Raw genomic sequence first — 17,799 nt, forward strand, 5'->3', positions numbered from 1 at the left:
CACAAGCTGAGAGACACCTTGCTTAGGGTGGTCTTACGATTTCCTCCTCTTTTGTGCCCCATTTAACAAAAGGAAATCACTGTCTGGGTGTTATCCCAAAGAAGTTTAGAGTGTCTGTTTCTGGAGCTTAATCCTATCCCAGTAGATTGCTTAAAAATGTAAAAAAATGAGACTTCTGCAGCAGGCTTCTTCTGCCTTTGTTAACTCAGGTCTGGTCTCAGCTGCAAGGAGAGAGCACAGCTTCCCAGCCCAGGCCTCAGTATCCTCCCCCAGCTACTACAAATCAGCACTCTTTCGTCCCATGAAACACAGTTTTGATTAGAACACACTGTTTCATAAGGATATTTTTGCCATGAGAACATGTTTTATTTTTTAAAGATACTAAAATGTAGTGTTTCAAGAAGTTTGAGCTTTCTTTGTCAGGCTGGAAGAATATTATTGGAACGCATTTTTCCATTTGAAATAAATCTTAAGGAGGATATTTACCTTATTTCAGGGGTTATTTTGCACTGCTCTTGAATGTCAGTTGCATCCAATTAACCATAAAAAGTCAAAACTTAAAGAAAATGTTTCATTTTCATGATAATATTTCCATTCAGCCCTCAAAAAAAACTCAAGAGGAAACTGAAGCAACCTCAGTTTTCTCTCATTTTGAATAAAAACTATCTCTAAGCTGAGATGATTTTTCATTTACACCTCGGTTTCTAAAGAAGAAAGCACAAAGAAACACCTGATTTTGTATTTCTGTCTGCCTATAGTTGGGCACTGGTGGTATAGATTGGAGAGCTGTGTCCACTTGTTTTTAAAAAAATATTTAAAGAAGACTGAACCTGATTTGGTCACCAGATTACTGACTTCTTCTGCCAGCCACGAACCACAGGCAGCCAAACCTGATCCAGCCCTGCCACGGCACCGGGTTGGTTTCAGGTGTGCATTTAAAAGCTGCCCTCACCAGGCAAAGGCAGGACAGGCAGTCATGTCAGGTCGTGCAGCCCTGGCCAGCCACCCCCTCTGCGGGCAGCACAGGAGGAAGTTGGTCCAACCAACCCTGTCCTTAGCCCATTACTGCTCCTATTTCAGTAGCCAGAGTCAGCTCCCTGACACACAGTTTTCCTTTTGCCCATGTCTGAGGAGCCAGCAGAGAACAAGCTGCAGAAAATGTAGTTTGCTGGGCTCTTTTCAAAGCCATGCCATTTGCATAATTAATGTTCCATATTTTCTACCTCTTGCCAGCTGTCACATGAAATTCAGCATGTGTCAGCTCTCCTGGGCGTAAGGAAAACAGTTTGTATAATGATGAGACATTTACTGGGGCTGTTTGTCTTCATTTCTTGTGCTTCTTCCCCAATAATGACAGAATGAATACCAGGTTGTTATTTTATATGCTTTTACTATTTTAATCTTCTCAACACACAAATAAGATTCAGTGGTACAAATAAGGAACCCTCTGAGGAGGAAAACAGTTTTATTAAGAAATCTGTATGGCATGACAATGGTACAGATTTTCTTGTCAAATTATGTGTGTAATTTAAATGAGTTAATAAAGAAGATGCCTTTTGGGGATTTCTGGTCTTCTGCAATAAGTGTCCTGGAGCTTGGAGACAGTTAGAGTTGAGATACATTTGGTGGGACCTTATTTGGGTGTTTGGCACACTGCTGCCTGCACTCTTCCCATTCCTGAGAAGAGTCAAAGATCTCAGTAACTGGGTTAGCAATCCAGAGCTGCCTTTTGATAGTCCATTGTATTGGTAAGAATCCCAGGGAGCACAAGGATTTCACTCTCATGGTGTAATTTGGCTTCACAGTAGTTTATTGAGAAGGATGGGCTGGCTCTAAAGTGTCCAAAAGGCTTCTTTCTTTGATTCCTTCCAGAAGTCTTGGGAAGTACAGTGATGGAAAGGACTCACCTACTATTTAGGCTGCTTCTCAACCAGCAACTGCAGCAAATGGTGTTGTGCAGCCAGTAGAAAGTAGTTGAAGTTCTTTGTGGTAAAGGCAGGCACTGGCTGCATTCACCTACAGGGCTGCAGGGAGCTGGCCATCCCTGCCCACCTATTCTTTTGCTCACATACTTTTCTTTTGCAGGTGCAGGGGAAATAGGTGCCCATGAAACTCTCCTGTATTTCTGGAATCTGGGGCACTTTATTTAGAAGGGGCTTTGGTTGCCTAACCTGAGGCATCTTACGAAGGAATCTTGATTTTCAGAGAGCAAATGCTGAACACTTTCCCCAAAAATCAGATCTGTAATAAGATGCCTGGTTTTGGATATTCGGGGTCACTATCAATTTTTTAAAAGAGAGCCCAAAGCTATTTGGTGGCTTTCTGATGATAACCAATTCAGTGCATTATAGATTTTTATGGCTTTATTTCCCAGTGATTTTTCCCTCTGGCAGTACATTTCTGCTGTTGAATGACAAGCACCATTGGGAGCCTGCTGTAGTGCTTGTTTGCCAAATGAAAATCCCACCATTTTACAAAGTTGTTCTTGCACCTACAGGTGAGGACACATTGAGGTTACTACCAAGTGCAGTAACAGGAGGTGTGTAGCAATTCCCTAAACTGTTTCAGGTCCTTCAGGTCCTAAGAGGTAAAATACTGACCTGCTGATTCTTTGGTTATTCAGTATACAAAAAGTCTTTTAGTTGGCAGGAAAGTAGATACCTAGCAAGCTTCCTCCCCCCCATTTTTCCTAAATTCTTATCAAGGAGTGAAAAATGTTTCAATTCTATAGAAAGGTGTTTATGGAAATGAAAAGGAGAAATAAAGCTCACAGGACCTAATACGTTTTGGAAACCACATTGTGAGTGCAACAGTTGAAACAGTTTTGCTGATAATACACATCCCTGTGCTCATTTCTCAGGTAAGAGAGGTTTACTTTAGTGTTCCAGAGAAACCCCCTGCCCCAAAATCTGTAAGGATCCCAGCTATTACTTGTCAGGTTTCTCTGAATAATTAGACAAACTTCTTTGGGAAGTGGCACACGAATAAGAGAAAAAATGTTTCCCTAAATTTTCCTACTATTCCTGGCACTATTTTTCATCTGCTTTCACCACTGCTTGCCTGCATCCTGCTTTACAAATTCAACCATTAGGTGGGGCATTTCTACTGTCAGCAGCCCAGATTTCATCTGCAGCGTCTTGTGCCTGGGACAGATGCTGAATAGTGCTGGGATATGAGGTCTCTTCTGTTATCTTTAGTGCTTTCTTCTTTTATCAGTTCGATTGACATCCAAAATAGTAAAAAGCAGGAAACCTGAGTCAAATGAGGTCTTGGTCTCTATCTTTTTTTGTCATGTGTGATGTGTTAAATGTTATCCAACTGAAGATGCTGATCAATTACTAAGTTATACAGTTCACAGCCAAAAGTGTGCACTCATTCATTTTTTTTCATTTCATTTGAATAATTTGGAATCAGACAGCACTTCCAGGACAACTATTTCTTCCTGATTTCAATGTCTGGGTAAAAGCAGTGACATATTTCCTCACACTGCAGTGGACCTGTTGTGTCTCATGATACAGCACTGGCCTGTTCTTCCATGGAGTAAACCTTCACAGAGTTTGGGCTTCTTTTGTTGGGAATACCTACTCTTTATGTGCCCTTTTTAAATTTGAAAAATAAAAGAAAAATCACTGAGGAGCTCTTTGTTATACTTACATAGAGACAATGCTCACCCAGCATGTCTGAGCAGCCCTTTTCTGAACTGGGGGAGAGAACTCCTATGGCCCTCTGAGCTCTCCTAGCACCTGAAGTCCCAGAAATATAGGCATCACTTTCACTTCATGAAACTTTTGGAGAAAGTGATGGGCTCTTTGCAAACCCAGGATTCTGAGGCCTGGTTTGTCCCAGTCAGCCCCAAGTGCCTTAACCAAGGACTGCGTTGCTGCAGGAGATGGAGGGAGAGAGAGGCACACCTAGAGGGCAATTGAACTTGTTCTGAGTTTGGGGACCTGGAGGAGGCCCCAAAGGCAGAGGTTTGTCCTGCAGTCAGAAATGTGGGAGGATGAGTGGGGCTGCTGGAGTTGGTGGGCATTTGTCCAGCACTGTGAAGGAGACTGTACTATCATATTGATGTGCCCGGTCCAAGCTTGACTATCTAAACCACCCCAAACCAATCCTTTTGGGATTTCTGTATTGCTAAGCCCATCTGGCAGGTGACCTGCCAAGAAGAAGGGCTAGGGGAGATTTGTTTATGGCCTAATTTGAGAGGCCATAAAAAGTCTGAAGGACTTTACTGATGGCTGGTACTGGAAGCCTGCCTGGCTCCTCTGTTGCTTCATTCTCTAGGCACCACTAACTACTGAGGCCCCCTCAGACCTGCTTCAGGTACCCCCCTCAGACACTTCAGGTACCCCAGCTCCAGCTCAGAGTCTGGACTCCCCTTAAATGCCTCTTTTATTCAGGGTTGCAAAAACTTCTGGAAAACTTCACTTTGGATACTCCAAAGCAATGGACTATGCTTGAGGCAATAATATTGTCATTAATTTTGCCTAGTGTCTTTAAAAAAATCTCTTTCCATGAGAATCTAATTCCATAAGAATATGAAATTTCAAAATATTTCATCATAGAGGGGGAACCTTGAAAAACCTTGTCTACCTGGCTTAGGGGTTTTTTTTATATTCTCTGTTCCTGGTCTGGTTGTGACTGTGTATCTGTGTCTATAGCTAAGCCAGGGCTTTGCAGAATCATTAGGAAAAAAAATCCTGCTACATTTAGTATAGGCTAAGGATCTATTTCCTCCAGTAAGCTGGAAACATGCTTGCCTTGAGAACTGTATATTAGTAAAACAGAGGGCTGTAGTATGGAAAAGGAACAGAACTGCACAGAATTACACCCATTGTCCAGAACCCCAAAAGCAAAAAGATGTGCTGGCAGATGCCTCAAAAGTATCTGTTATTATGTCAGACAAATTGAAACAGCAGCTGGGAGGTCTCTGTTCACTGCCTCTCCTGTGATGGAGTGGGAGATGTGCCTAAAGGATAGCAGGGGCAGAAGCCCTCTGCTCCTGGGGGTGAAAGATTTGTGAAGGACTACTGGACACTGAGAATGAAACTGTTTTCTGTTGTGTCAGAAAGGGCCTCACAAGAGTTCAAGCCTGGCCATTTGCACACCTGGCACCATTTGCACAGATTAAACTCTCTTTCTTTCTGAAATAATAATTTCTGGCATTTCTTTGCTTATTACCAGTGCTAAATTCCTGCTGACATGGTCTGGAGTGACTTGTTTACTGCAAGGCACACCAGTCTCCTACTGCTCCATCATGACTGGAATTTTTATGGCCTTGTTCTCTTCTTTCCTGAAGGATTAAGTGTGCTAACTCCCAGAATGAAGTGATTTCCTTAAGTGAGGCTTTATCCATAAGGATGCATTTAATGCAAATCTATGTCAGGTTTTAAGTGTACTTTGGGGAGGGTCATTTGACTTGGATAGATGTTTTATTTTACCAGCAGAGATTAAGGCATGCAACAGCCTAAAAGTTGACCCCCACAAGATGACTCTGCCTGCCTTACCCTGAACAGAGGATGCTGCATCTTAGTCTGCTAGTGTTGCATCTCTGTTGAGAAAAGCAAACAAGGCAGGGGTAAACTGAAAGACCTACAGCCTTCCTGATGCCCAAGGACAAGCTCTGCTGGGAAGCACCTGTTTAATATTTGTCTGGCTTTCTGGCAGAGACAAGAACTCCTTCAATTTGTTACAGAGTTGTAATATTTCCAGGTGTGAATAAGGGGCAACATCCCCCCATCCAGTTTTTTTAAAAGCTTAGCAAAAGAATAATTGAGATGGCTTATAATTAGAATAATTAAATTCTAATTACATTAATTAAAACTCCCTCTATGAGAAGGTGGCCTGTCTAGTGGGTAAGGGACAGGCTGAGTATGTTGTCTAACTAGACCTTAGAAAAGCCTTTAACACTGTTTTCCACAGTGTTGACCTGGAGGAACTGGCTGCTCATGGCTAGGAAGGGTGAACTGTTTGCTGGGTAAAAAACCAGATGGATGGCCAGGCCCAGAAGGTGATGGTGAATGGAGTTGCATCCATCTGTTGTCTGGTCACCTGTGATGTTTCCCAGGGCTCAGTACTGGGTCTAGTCCTGTTTAATACCTTTATCAATGATCTGGACAAGAGGACAGAGTACAACACACTACAACAACAGAGAGGCTGGAAATCTGCCTGGAAGAAAAGGACCTAGGGGAGAACATGAGCCAGCAGTGCCCAGGTGGCCAAGAAGGCAAATGGCATCTGGCCTGTACCAGCAATAGTGTGGCCAGCAGGATGAGGGCAGGGATTGTCCCCCTGTACTCAGCGCTGGTGAGACCTCAAATCCTGTGCTCAGTTTTGGGCTTCTTGATGCAAGAAGGACATTGTGGGCCTGGAGCATGTCCAGAAAAGAGCTATGGAGCTGGTGAAGGGTCAGGAGCACAAGTCTGATGAGGACCTGCTGTTGAGGACCTGTTTAGCCTGGAGAAAAGGAAACTGAGTGACCTCATCCCTCTCTACAACTACTTGGAAGGAGGTTGTAGTGAGGTTTGTGTTGGTCTTCTCTCCAAGGTAACAAGAAATAGACAAGTCCAGAAAGTCTTGAACACCATCAGTTCAAGACTTGAGACCACTCAAAACTTTAGTGGTCTCAAGTTGTGCTGCGGGAGGTTTAGACTGGATATTAGGAAAACTTTCTTCACCAAAATGAGTGTCAGGCATTGGCACAGGCTCCCCAGGGAAATGGTGGATCCATAGATACCTGGAAGTGTTCAAAAAATATGTGGATGGGATGCTTAGGGACATGGTTTAGTGGTGGACTTGGTGGTGCTAGGTAATGGGTGGACACAACAGTCTTAGAAATCTTTCCCAACCACAACAATTCTATGATTCTATGATTTTCCTGTATGGGCAGAAGAAGCCAGCTAATAGAGAATTTATTCTTCAAGTCTGGTGCAAATGATCTATGCTTTAAGGACTTTTCTCAAATATGAGATGAAATTATGGACAATAAAAAGTAAAGTATGCTTTTGGTTTAGTACAAAAGCATAAAATGGCCTTTATGGTTGCCAGCTTATAAAAGTTTGGTGGGCAAAGTAAACCCTGTGTGTAAGGGCAGTGTTGTATTTCCAATAAAATCTATTTTAGTTTTTGAGGACTGGTGTGATGCATAAATAAAATTTTCATTTTGTGACTCTCTACATGCCAGAAAACCTAATTCTTGGCAGGTTGGGAGGGAAAAAGAAGTCAAAGTTTAAGCCTCTTTAGTGGTCAGGAGACACAATTTTCTCATCGTTTCCATTTCCTCCCAGCAATGTCCCCATCTGGGCCAGCCATGTATGTGACTCAAGTATATTGTGCTGGCAAATGGGTTTGATGTCAGCTTGCTGCCAGCCTGTTCTTGCCCTCAGTCTCTGGATGGCAGTGGGTGGGGGCATTCTGCCAACCTGTGCTTCAGGAACAGCCAGCCCTCAGCTGCAGAGTGTGGTCATGGAGAGCATCATAAAAATGGAAGGGAATTCACTGCAGGGCCCTGTTTGTATGAACCCTCTGCCCTGCTGAAGTTCAGTCCTTAGGATATGCCTTTAGGGTTCCTCCCCAGTAAGTTTGAATACGAATGCAGTTATAATGTGCAGTTACAATGCTAAGCTAAACTCCTATATGGGAGAGCTGGAGCTGTGAGACGTTCTGTCTGTCATAGCCTTACTGAGACACCCCAGGCAGCAACCCTGCCCTCACTTCTCCAAAACACCATTCATCACACACAAACCTTTTGCAGAAGATGCTATTATTGTAAACACAAAAATTTACCCCGTTTTTAGGGTTCAGTGACACTGGCTGCTTTTTACTGCTCTGTTTCACATTGCATTGTAAAATAAAAGCTTCCTAAGACTTTAAATGTGAGCTGAGGCACCTGCCTCACGTCTGCGTGCCCTAGCATTTAGAGTGGGACAGATGTCCCAGGAAAAGCTGAATTGCTATGTCAAAGTGTTGAGCCCCTCTGGCTTACCTTGTCTTCATGGCCTTTCAGCACTGAGCTTTTTTGAGCTCTTACACTTGTTGCATATTCATTTGCAGTAATTAAGAACCCCTTGAAATGGTGTACCTTTACAACAATAATGCATACAGTGTGTATGGCCAAAGTGCAAATAGCTTCAGAAGAGGCTAAATCACAATTTTTCCAATATTAATATTAATGAGGCTGATCATTTGCATTTGTGGTAAATCCCCTTGTAGCATCAATGTCCTTTGAGGATTTTTCTGCAGATAAATGAAACATTCCCCTCCTTCCCTCACTACATCTGCTAGCAGTGTCACTCAGTGCAGCAATAGAGCAACAGTTCCTGCTAATCTGTGAAAAGGCTGAGCTTAGAACAAGTGCTTTTTGACATAATTAAAGCTACACTGCCTACCACTATTCCTGGAAGAAGTACTAGCAGAGTTTCATTAGAACAAGTAAATACAAATAGAGTTCAGTCTGAACAGTTGTCTTTGTTACAAACAAAGCCCATTAGTTAGCAGGGAGAATTTGAAGCAGGGCCGAATTCACGCTGATCTCAAAGCCCTTCTCATATTTAATTTATAAACTGATGATTAATTCAGTGATTAGCTAATTCACTTGCAGTGATTAATTTAATTCATGTCTTCAGGCTAATGTTTAAGAAAGGAAAAAACCCTAGCTCTGATAGATGCACATCAATGTCCTTGTGATTAAAAAATGATAATATAATGCCCTGGAGAAAAAAGGAGAAGAGAAAGATCAAGTGAATTGGTAGCATGATCTGTTGTAAGTTCTTGCCTAAGTTGTAGCTGTAATTTTTAGCTGTGATGTTTAAATGTGTCAGTTACTCTAATGATCAATGGTTTGAAAGCTGAATCTAAGGATCCTTCACCGTAGCTTTCCACTGTGTATTTTGAGAATGGCGTTGCTTTAGAGCAGTCCTCCAGTTCTGCCTTTTTCTCACTGGTTTTGCCAGCTGCCTGCCCACTCCCCTCCCTTTCAGCAGCATCTTTCTCATGCCTCACCAAAGTCTTTGACGAGAGCGCTTTGTACTTCTTAAATCCAGGCTGCTTTTCTCTGTTTCCAGCAGGATTTACCTCATCTTTTGATGCAACATGTGATGATGAGAATGATTTGGGGGATTTCTCTGTCCTAGGCAAACTGGTCTCTTTTGGGACAGCACTGCTTTTACAGTTTAGGCCATTGCTGGGTGATGGAGCTTGATAGCTTCTGAAATCACCCACAGTGCCCTCCTCTCCTGAGCCATCATTGCTGTGCCTCTCTGACTGTGCTGAAGAGCCTAGCTGGTATTTCTCTCTTCTCTCAGGTTCACTCTTCTTTTCTGGACTACCAGTTTTATATGTTGGTTTTTCATCATGTGGTGGTGGCAAATGCTCCTTTTTGACTCTGGCATTATTTTCTTGAGACTTCACGGGCACATTTGAGTGTGGGGACTGGCACATCCCAGAAGCTGGATCTTTGCTTTTATCTTTTACATCATTTGCATCAGGCTTTGTAAAACTTTCGGATTCAGTCTCTGGTTTTTCTCCTTCTGGAATCTTTTTCTCAGGCTTCAATAATTTACTTGAAGGAGGTAACAGATGGTTACCAGAAGCTTGGTATATATCTTTCTCTTTTACAGCCTTTTCTTCAGGTGACCTGCTGTCCTCTCCTGCTGATGCCTTTTGCTTCCTCTCTCCTGAAGCACTTTTTTCTTGAGGCTTCAGCACTTCATTTGAAGAAGGCAGCTTCTCAGAATGTGGATCTTCATCCTTTTCTTTTACAGAACTAGTACCATGCTTCCTAAAACCTGAAGATTCTGATGTTATTTGCTTTTGTTCTGCAGTAATTTTTTCTTGAGGCTTAACCAATATTTTTGGTGGTACTGATGGACACTTCCTGGAACTTGGAAGTTCATCTTTCTCTTTTGCAATATTTGTATCAGGTGTCAGAAAATCTTCAAATCTCGTTTTCTGTTTGTCTCCTGGATGATTTTTCTCATGCATTTCTGATTTTCTTGGCAGAGGTAGCTGGTGCTTCCCAGAAAATTGCTGCTCAATATCCTCTTTTACTAACTCTGTTTCAGGTGATCCAGTGTCTTCTGCTGCTGGTGTCTTTTGCTTTCTCTCTCCTGAAAGGCTTCTGTCTTGACAATTTGGCACTTTGTTTGAAGAAGGTGACTGGAACTTCTCAGAGATATGTTTAGTCTCTTTTTTGTCTGGCTTAGTTTCAGGCTTTATGAGGTCACCTAGTGACATCTGTTTCTGTGTCTCTAGTGAGGTATTGTCCTCATCAGCCATCTTATTGTCCTGACTTGTTGGATGTCTTGGTGGCATTGAATAATTGCTGAAGTCTGACTTGACATTTTGTAGCCCTTCACTGTCATTTTTATGTTTCATTGGCTCATCTGATGGGTCCAGGTGGTTTTTCCTATTATTGTAATAGATGTTTTCATCTCCTGTCACATCCTGTTTGTGTTTCATAAAATCTCTTGGAGATGCTAGATTCTCCAAACTCTCTCCAGTATTTTTCACTCCTTGAATGTCAGAATCATGCTCTGATGAAGGTAACTGGGATGTTTCAAGACTATGAGCATCATTCTCCTTTGAAGAGTCATTATCATGGTCCATAGTATCATTTGGTGTGAATACTTGTTCCTGCTCAAATTTATGCAAGACACTTCTCTCTTCTTTCTCCTCTGTCTCCATGCTATCAATTTCATGCTTCATGTCATCATCTGAGGAGAAGAGCTTCTCCTTTGTGTGTTCAGATATTTTATTTCTACTTTTTGCATCCTTCTTTTGGTCTGAGACCAATTCAGGTGATGAAGGAATCGGGTTCTCTTCTAGCATATCACATCCTTGCTTTTTGGTATCATCTAATATTGGTATTTGGCTCTTCTCCAAGGGTAATATGGGATTTCCTGCTAGTGTGGTTTTATTTTCGTGTTTTCCTGGCTTTGTGGTTGAATGTAAAAGACAGTTCTCAAGTCTCGGACATGTATTTTTCTCTTTGTCTGTAGAGTTTTCATTTTCTGTTGCATGATCTGGGAATAGTGCTTGGTTCTTAAAATCACACATGGTTTTCTTCTCCCCCATTGTGTCATTCCCACCATTTGTCAACTCATCTGAAGCAGGGTGTGGATGCTTCTCACAGCCATGGCTGTCATGCTCATGTTCCACAGCACCAGCTCCCTGTCCCACCAGATCAAGAGGTGGAAGTGCAGGAGGATTTCTAAGAGTGCGATGAATACTTTGTCCTGCAATCCCACTCGTCAATATTGGTAAACGGGTTGACAAGGGTGACTGCCATGCCTCAGAGTCAGGCCAGGGCATCTCATCTGCAGTGTCCTCTTCATGCTCAATGACAGATTCAGATGGCTTGTAGCAGGTCTCCAGGTCAGTAAAGGAACTCCTTTGCAGGGCTTGATTGTTTGCATGATTCATCCCTGCATTTGATGAAGATAATTTGTCCTTCCCAAAATCCTCTTCTGAAATAAAGGAACTGTCCTTCACAAGGTCACCTGGCAAAGGGCTTTGTGTCTTTTCCAAAGGAGAAGAGGTGTCCTCTTCTGCTGCAGCACCAGGCTTTGGCTCCAGGCTTTCATTTGAGGAGAGTGTTGGTTTGTTCTGATTTGTGTCTGGAACTTGCATGTCCCCACTGGAAACAATAATGTTATTTTGTGAGCTAAAACTCATTTGAGGAGGCTGAGGCTGCATGGTTTTTAATTCATTTTGCATTTTGCTATTGGGTGTCTTATATTCCTCCTCCTCTATATTTGGGATATCACTGTCATTTTTGCTGGAAGTAGATGACATTTTGTCTTCACTGTGAAATGTTGCCTCTTTTTTGGCTTCCTTAGAACACTTGCCTCTTAAATCCAGTGCTTCCAGTGCTGGTGGCTTTGTGCCAGAAGCTGGTATTAGGACCGTTAGCTGTCGATCATCCATTGAAGGCTCAACTTCACAAGATGCTGAAAATTTTGGAGAGTAAAATGGCAGTATGTTTTCCAGTGCGTTCTGCTCTGGAACACATTTTTGGCCTGCAAAGAAAGGATCTTTTTCTGGCTCTATGAGCTCTGTGTCATCTTCATCTGAACCATATACATACAGAGATATTTCAGGAATCTCTCCTGGTTTAGTATCCTGAGAACTTTGTTCATGGGATCCTTCAGCTGCGCTAGAGTCAGGTGAGTCAGAAGGTGGGCTGTCTTCCTTAACCTGTTGCAGAGCGTTGGTAATTCCCAATAGTAAAGATGTGTCAGGCCCAGCTGGCATATTAGTCCTGTCACAATCAAGACCACATTCAGGTAAGGGGGGGATGCAGTCTGCAAGAGCTTTGTTTTTATGAGTACTTGAAGAGTTATTTAGAACAGGATGAAAATTGGGTCCCTGTTTTGTGGAATCTATTTTACCCTCAGCACAGTCCTTTGCATCTAACATGGCCTCTGGTGCCACCAGTAACTCTTCTTTGTCCTCCCTGACCTGCGTTGCATTTCCCAGGGTTTTGTTCTCTCTGTGGTCTCTGTTGGATCCCTCCTTTTCTTTCAGCAGTGTGCCATGACCAAAAGGCTGTTTTGTGGCATTATTTTTCGACCAGCTCCAAGGATGGTTAATTTTGGTAGCCATGCTGAAGCTGGGCACTGGAACCATGGAGCACACTAAATTTTGGGACTCTGGACTCTTTATGCCTGTGGCTGTCATTGCTGCCATGCGCAGCACTCTGACCTCAGGCTTATGAATAGCTTTTCTGCTGGGGAAGTTTTTAGTCTTTCTCTCACCTTTGCGCAAGAGCGATGCTTTCACCTCTGCAGCTGAGCAGAGAGTGCTTTGTTCAAACTTCTCCTTCAGTTTGGACAAGACTGAATTCTTGTTGACTATTTTTGGCAAACTGCTGTTTTCTCCCTTCTTTTTCCAGCTGGGAGACTTCTCCTTGGCTTCTTTTTCTTCAGCAGCCAAAAATTTCTTCAGGATGTTCTTCACTGTGTTTTTCCCAGTTACACAAGTCCACCTTGCCCTCTCGCTGGGTGCTGTGTCTGCATCCTCGTCCTCTGCTTTTCCATCTCCCTTCCTGTCTCTACTTCTGTCCAGCTTGTTACCAGCCCTGCTCACCCACATCTTCTCTTTAATGACCAGTTTGCCGACTTCTCTTCTCTTCTTGGTGTACGGCTCGCGATTGTTGTTTAGAAACCTGGACCGCAAGAGCTGAAATCTGGTTGGATATTGAACCCTGACTGGGTCTGGACATGGCTGGTTAGAGCTCACCTGGTTTTCTTTACCTTCTGCCCATTTTGTCCTCTTGTTGCTGATCTCCGGATCGCTGGCTGCGAGCTCGGTGACGTATTGCAGCAGGTTGCTGAGAACAGCAAAGGCTCCTTGCTCTGTTGCCATCCTATTGAGCTTCTTCTTCAGCACCAGAGGGTCTATAAGCATCTTATTATCTCCACAGAAGTGTGCACTTTTGGTGCTGTGCAAGAGAAAACATAAATGTCTTTTCAAGTTGTCAGCATTGTCACTACCTTCTTACTTTGCTTCAATGGCATGCTGCTACGCATGAAATGGAAAAAAAACCACTTAAATGTAGAACTTCTCAAGAGAGTTGATGTTAGTAGCCTGTTAAAAAGCATGCAAAGTGCTCAACAAGCTTCATGAGGCATGGTGTAGCAGGAATGTCAGGACTTCACATCGTCCCACACAGCACTGTCAGCTCTTCTATGTTTTTTGGGCAGTGGAAGCACTTAGGGAAGCAAGCAATGCTAGTCAGGGTCACTGCATCTCCTCTGTGCCACTAGTCCCTCATTTAGAATTACCATGTCCTAAAGTGAGGGCATCACTGAAGGTATGTTCCTTTCCTGCTAGGTAAAGTGTAGGTAAAGATAAATATGATGAGATTGCAGTTAGAACAAAACCATGGTTCTGTCTGTGGCTTATAACCATTAAAACAAAATATCAAGGCTGAGGGGCCCAAATGCACCACTGATGGATTTTACTACTGGTATTGGTTAGAAGTCAGTAGATACCTCCCCATTATTTAAAAAAACACAACTGGGTTGCTGTTATTTGCTTTTTGATAGCATTCAAATCCCACATCAGGACTATGCTCTTAAATCTGCTTTGTGAAGGCTATCACCACAACAACAACCCTGGCAATGTCCCTTCAATACAACCTCTTTTAATCTGGAGGAAGAAGGATGGTATGTTGGACCTTTGCTTGTTTGAAGAATCAGGCCCTTGGACAGCTGGGGAATTAGGCAATGCTTTAATTGGTGTGGATCAGTTACTAAATAAAATACTGAACTCAGCATAAAAGCTGGAGCTTGAAGTCAATAACAATAGATAGGTCTAGGCAGGGAAAATCAAGAGGTGTCAACTTTCTGACACCATGAAAATCTGGAAGGTTACTTCACTGTGCAATGAAATAGCTTCATGCACAGAATGCAGCCTGCATACCCGCAGGGGATTAAATTTTATGACCAGAAGTGAAATAAAAAAATTCTTTCAATTAAGTTCACATGTAGAAAATGAAGAAAGGCTGCAAAGAGAGTCATCCTTTAGGGAGTGTCAAGCTCGGAAAGTTGGGGAAGGCCCAGCTGTGCCCCAGCAACTGGCACACCATGGTGTCTGAAGGAAACTGGACCTGGCCCCCCACTGCAGCATTATGGAGGCTGTTTGCAAAGTGAAGGGCTGGTCCTTGTCCAGTTGGGTTGTGATATTTGGATTCCACTTGGCTGCATTTCAAGTGCACATATTGAAAATTACATCCCTCAGCTGCATTTGCCATCTTGAATGGAAGAAGGTCTATTTATAATGACTTTGTAGGTATTTTTAAAGGCCAATAAAAGAAAAAAGCCTGACAACTGGCCCATGTCTAATGTGACAAACAATACCTCGTAGGTTTTGATAGGGAATAAGCACATTTCAGCATAGCACAGGTGGTATCATCCACCCTTTCCCTTACCAAATTGACCACAGCCAAAGAGGCAAAGCTTCTATGTTACACCAAGAGGCCCATTTGTCCCAACTGTGGGAATTTTCAGAATAAAGAAAGAACCAAAATTCAGAGTATAAATGGTTAAAAATATCCAGGTTCATTCCCTCTCCTTGCAAGTCTGCTGATATTTTAACTGCAAGCTTACCATCCCTCTCCTCCCTAACTAGGGTCTGGTGTATTCAGAAAAACATGTGGGGCCATCAACCAATGTGCTTGAGGGTCATCTCTGATCTCTCAGAACAGCAGTGGAACCAGATGCCCTGCTTGCCCCTCCCTTCTGGACTGCTTTGGTTGCTATAAATGGCCACAGCAAAATACAGACTAGTCTTGCTTTCAGCATAGCCAGACTACTATTGGTTGTGATGGAAAGGAGATCAGACCCTCTCTGCAAGGAATATTCACAGTAATTAATCACATATGAGCTATGAAATTCAAACAACTTCGTTAAAATATACTACGAGTGAGCTCTATTCAGGGATTTCCTTTTCCATGTTAGAGTGTTATTATAGGATGCCATCTGAAATGTAGCATTTGTGGGAATACTGCATTGCCTTAAGTACCAAGACATGTTGCATGGGTTGAGTGTTTGGTCCATATTCACCAGCCAGCAGCAGAAAATGAACAAACAGCTATGGCACCTATTTAGGGCATCTGCAGTTCTTCCAAGAAGACGTCACCTGCAAATGACCATTGTGACCATGTAAATCTGAAATGCATTCCGTGCCAGGGCAGTGGTACAATGACACTGAATTCTGAGACCACCAGAAAAAATGGAGGTAGTGGTGAGTCTGCTTTAACCTAGTGTTTGGAAAACACCATGGTTTCCCTTCAAGGAAGGAGGCCTAAGTAAGAGACTTCTCATGTTTGAGAGCCTGAGCACCATTCTCAAAAGGCTAAGTCATCGTCCCTAATTTTTCCTTTCTGTCTTTTCCCAAGTTGCCTCCTGCTGCTCTTAAACTATGTTAACTTTCATGAAATATAGTCACCTCTACATCAACTACAGATGGTCAATTCTAATCCCATTGGGAGCATCCAGACAGGTAGTCCCCATGCACAAGGGGAATTCACTTCCCAGCGCTGTGAGCTGTGCCATGTGACAAGGCAGATACTTGGGCTCCTCCCTGATCCTGCAAAATGGAGGATGTGCTTTATCTCCCTCACCCCTAACGAGTGCTTTATCTCCCTCACCCCTCTCTTCCCCTGGAGACGCTGGTTTCCCCTCTTTTTAATGAGTGTGATGTGCCTCAATGTGCTGCTGGTTATGGAAGCTGGTTTATGCTGCTGCATGGTTTTCACTGCCTGGAGGACAGACTGCTTGGATCTGTAGAGGAGGCAAGGCCACCTTCAAAAGTTTCCTGTCCTCTTGGCCTACAAATAATTAAGATGCATAAGACAGGCTGCTTAGTTACTTATTTATAGGTTCTTTGGGGACACTTATCACAGGCAGCATCAGAGTGGTAACAGCCTAATATGCTAATGGGCAGCAGTGCAACCCTATCCCACTGGCGGGCCTGTCCCAGAGAAACCTCTGCAGTGGATACCCCTGTGTCGCGGGCAGAGGAGAGCTGAGGTGCCAAGGCCAAGGGACAGGAGCTGGCACTGTCTCCCAGACCTGCCCACTGCCTCCTGCACCAGTGCCTTCCAGCCTTTCTATTCAGTCAGGGGTACAGATACTACTGATTAGCAGGGCATGGTGGCATCCCATGGCATTTGCTAAAAGCGTACAGTTGTAGGATTTTCTGGTTTAGTGTCTCTGGCTTGGAAAAGAGAAGGCCCTGTCTCCTGATCCTGAATTTCATGTTAAATATCTGATCACCGTTTTAGACACTCTGGCAGCCCAAAGGACTGACTGTTGCAGGGACAGTGGCATGGGCAGAAGGAAACAGCACTATGGAGGCCTCATCAAAAAACAAGAAACAAATTGAAAAACACTGTCCTGCAAAAGCTGTCAGCGATCAAGGAGATTGGTCTGCCTTATGTTGGTAGGCTCTGGGGAAATGGCCATGAGCTGGAGTGTGCAAAGTGCTGCATCTCATGGCCTCCCTCATCCCTGGGCGTCTCTACCTGTCTCTGTGCGGTGTTTGGTCCAACGACCTGCCCCTAGATAAGAAAGACAACCGGGAGCAGCTCTGCCTACTCAAAATGATGCACAGGCCTTTTGAGTGTGTTCAGTGAAAAGATGGCCAAGGCACTGCTCACCCCAACAGCTGCAGAAATGGTGCTTTAGAGGATCAGTCCTTATTTTTCAATGAGATTCTCTTACTGATCTCTGAAACACAACTTGGTCCTGATCAGGTTGGATAGAAGGAAAAGTGGGAAAAATTATAAATCCCCTCAATATTTGTCAGTGATTATTTTTTTTTCTAAAGGAAGAAGAAAAGCCAAAGTACTAGAAAAAGTCCTACCTTATGCAGAATATGTTCTTCTCTCTTCTCTATTGCTGAATTTATTACAGGAGTGCTAGAGGCATCCTAAGCTAGAAGCAATGTTTTCAGAAAGTCTTGGTATTCTCTGGCACCAAAAGCTACTGACACAATTGCTGCCTTTGGTTTAACACATCTCCAAAGCAAACAAGGAAGCACCTTGCGAAGCTGCCAAGAGAAAACATGCTACAACAACAGAGCGAGAGGTAAGGCGCAGTACGGAAACCTTCCCATACGGACATTGTCATGCAGGCTGCTATTCCTACTGACAGGCATCACCTGCTCCTGGGTCTGCCACAAACATCCCAGGGATGATTCCAGCAAGGGCTTACACGGAAAAAGGCGTAGGAAAGTACTCATGTATTTTTAGCTATCTTTTTAAAACACAGTTCAGCAGCTGGAGAAAGACAG

The 17,799-nt window shown here is 43.3% G+C and overlaps 1 protein-coding gene across 1 annotated transcript; it reads right to left on the reverse strand.

Annotated features, from left to right (window-relative positions):
• Positions 1–1,417: 1,417 nt before the first annotated feature.
• LOC311166931 (uncharacterized protein) lies at positions 1,418–17,615 on the reverse strand. Its single transcript, XM_084227198.1, has 3 exons — positions 17,371–17,615; positions 15,526–15,642; positions 1,418–13,441 (listed from the first exon to the last, which is right to left on the reverse strand). The coding sequence occupies exons 2-3, from the start codon at positions 15,558–15,560 to the stop codon at positions 8,794–8,796; spliced, it is 4,683 nt and encodes a 1,560-aa protein (XP_084083324.1). The 5' UTR covers positions 15,561–15,642; positions 17,371–17,615; the 3' UTR covers positions 1,418–8,793.
• Positions 17,616–17,799: the final 184 nt, after the last annotated feature.

This window comes from Fringilla coelebs, assembly GCF_963513975.1.
Source record: "Fringilla coelebs genome assembly, chromosome: 2".
NCBI classification, from domain to species: domain Eukaryota; kingdom Metazoa; phylum Chordata; class Aves; order Passeriformes; family Fringillidae; genus Fringilla; species Fringilla coelebs.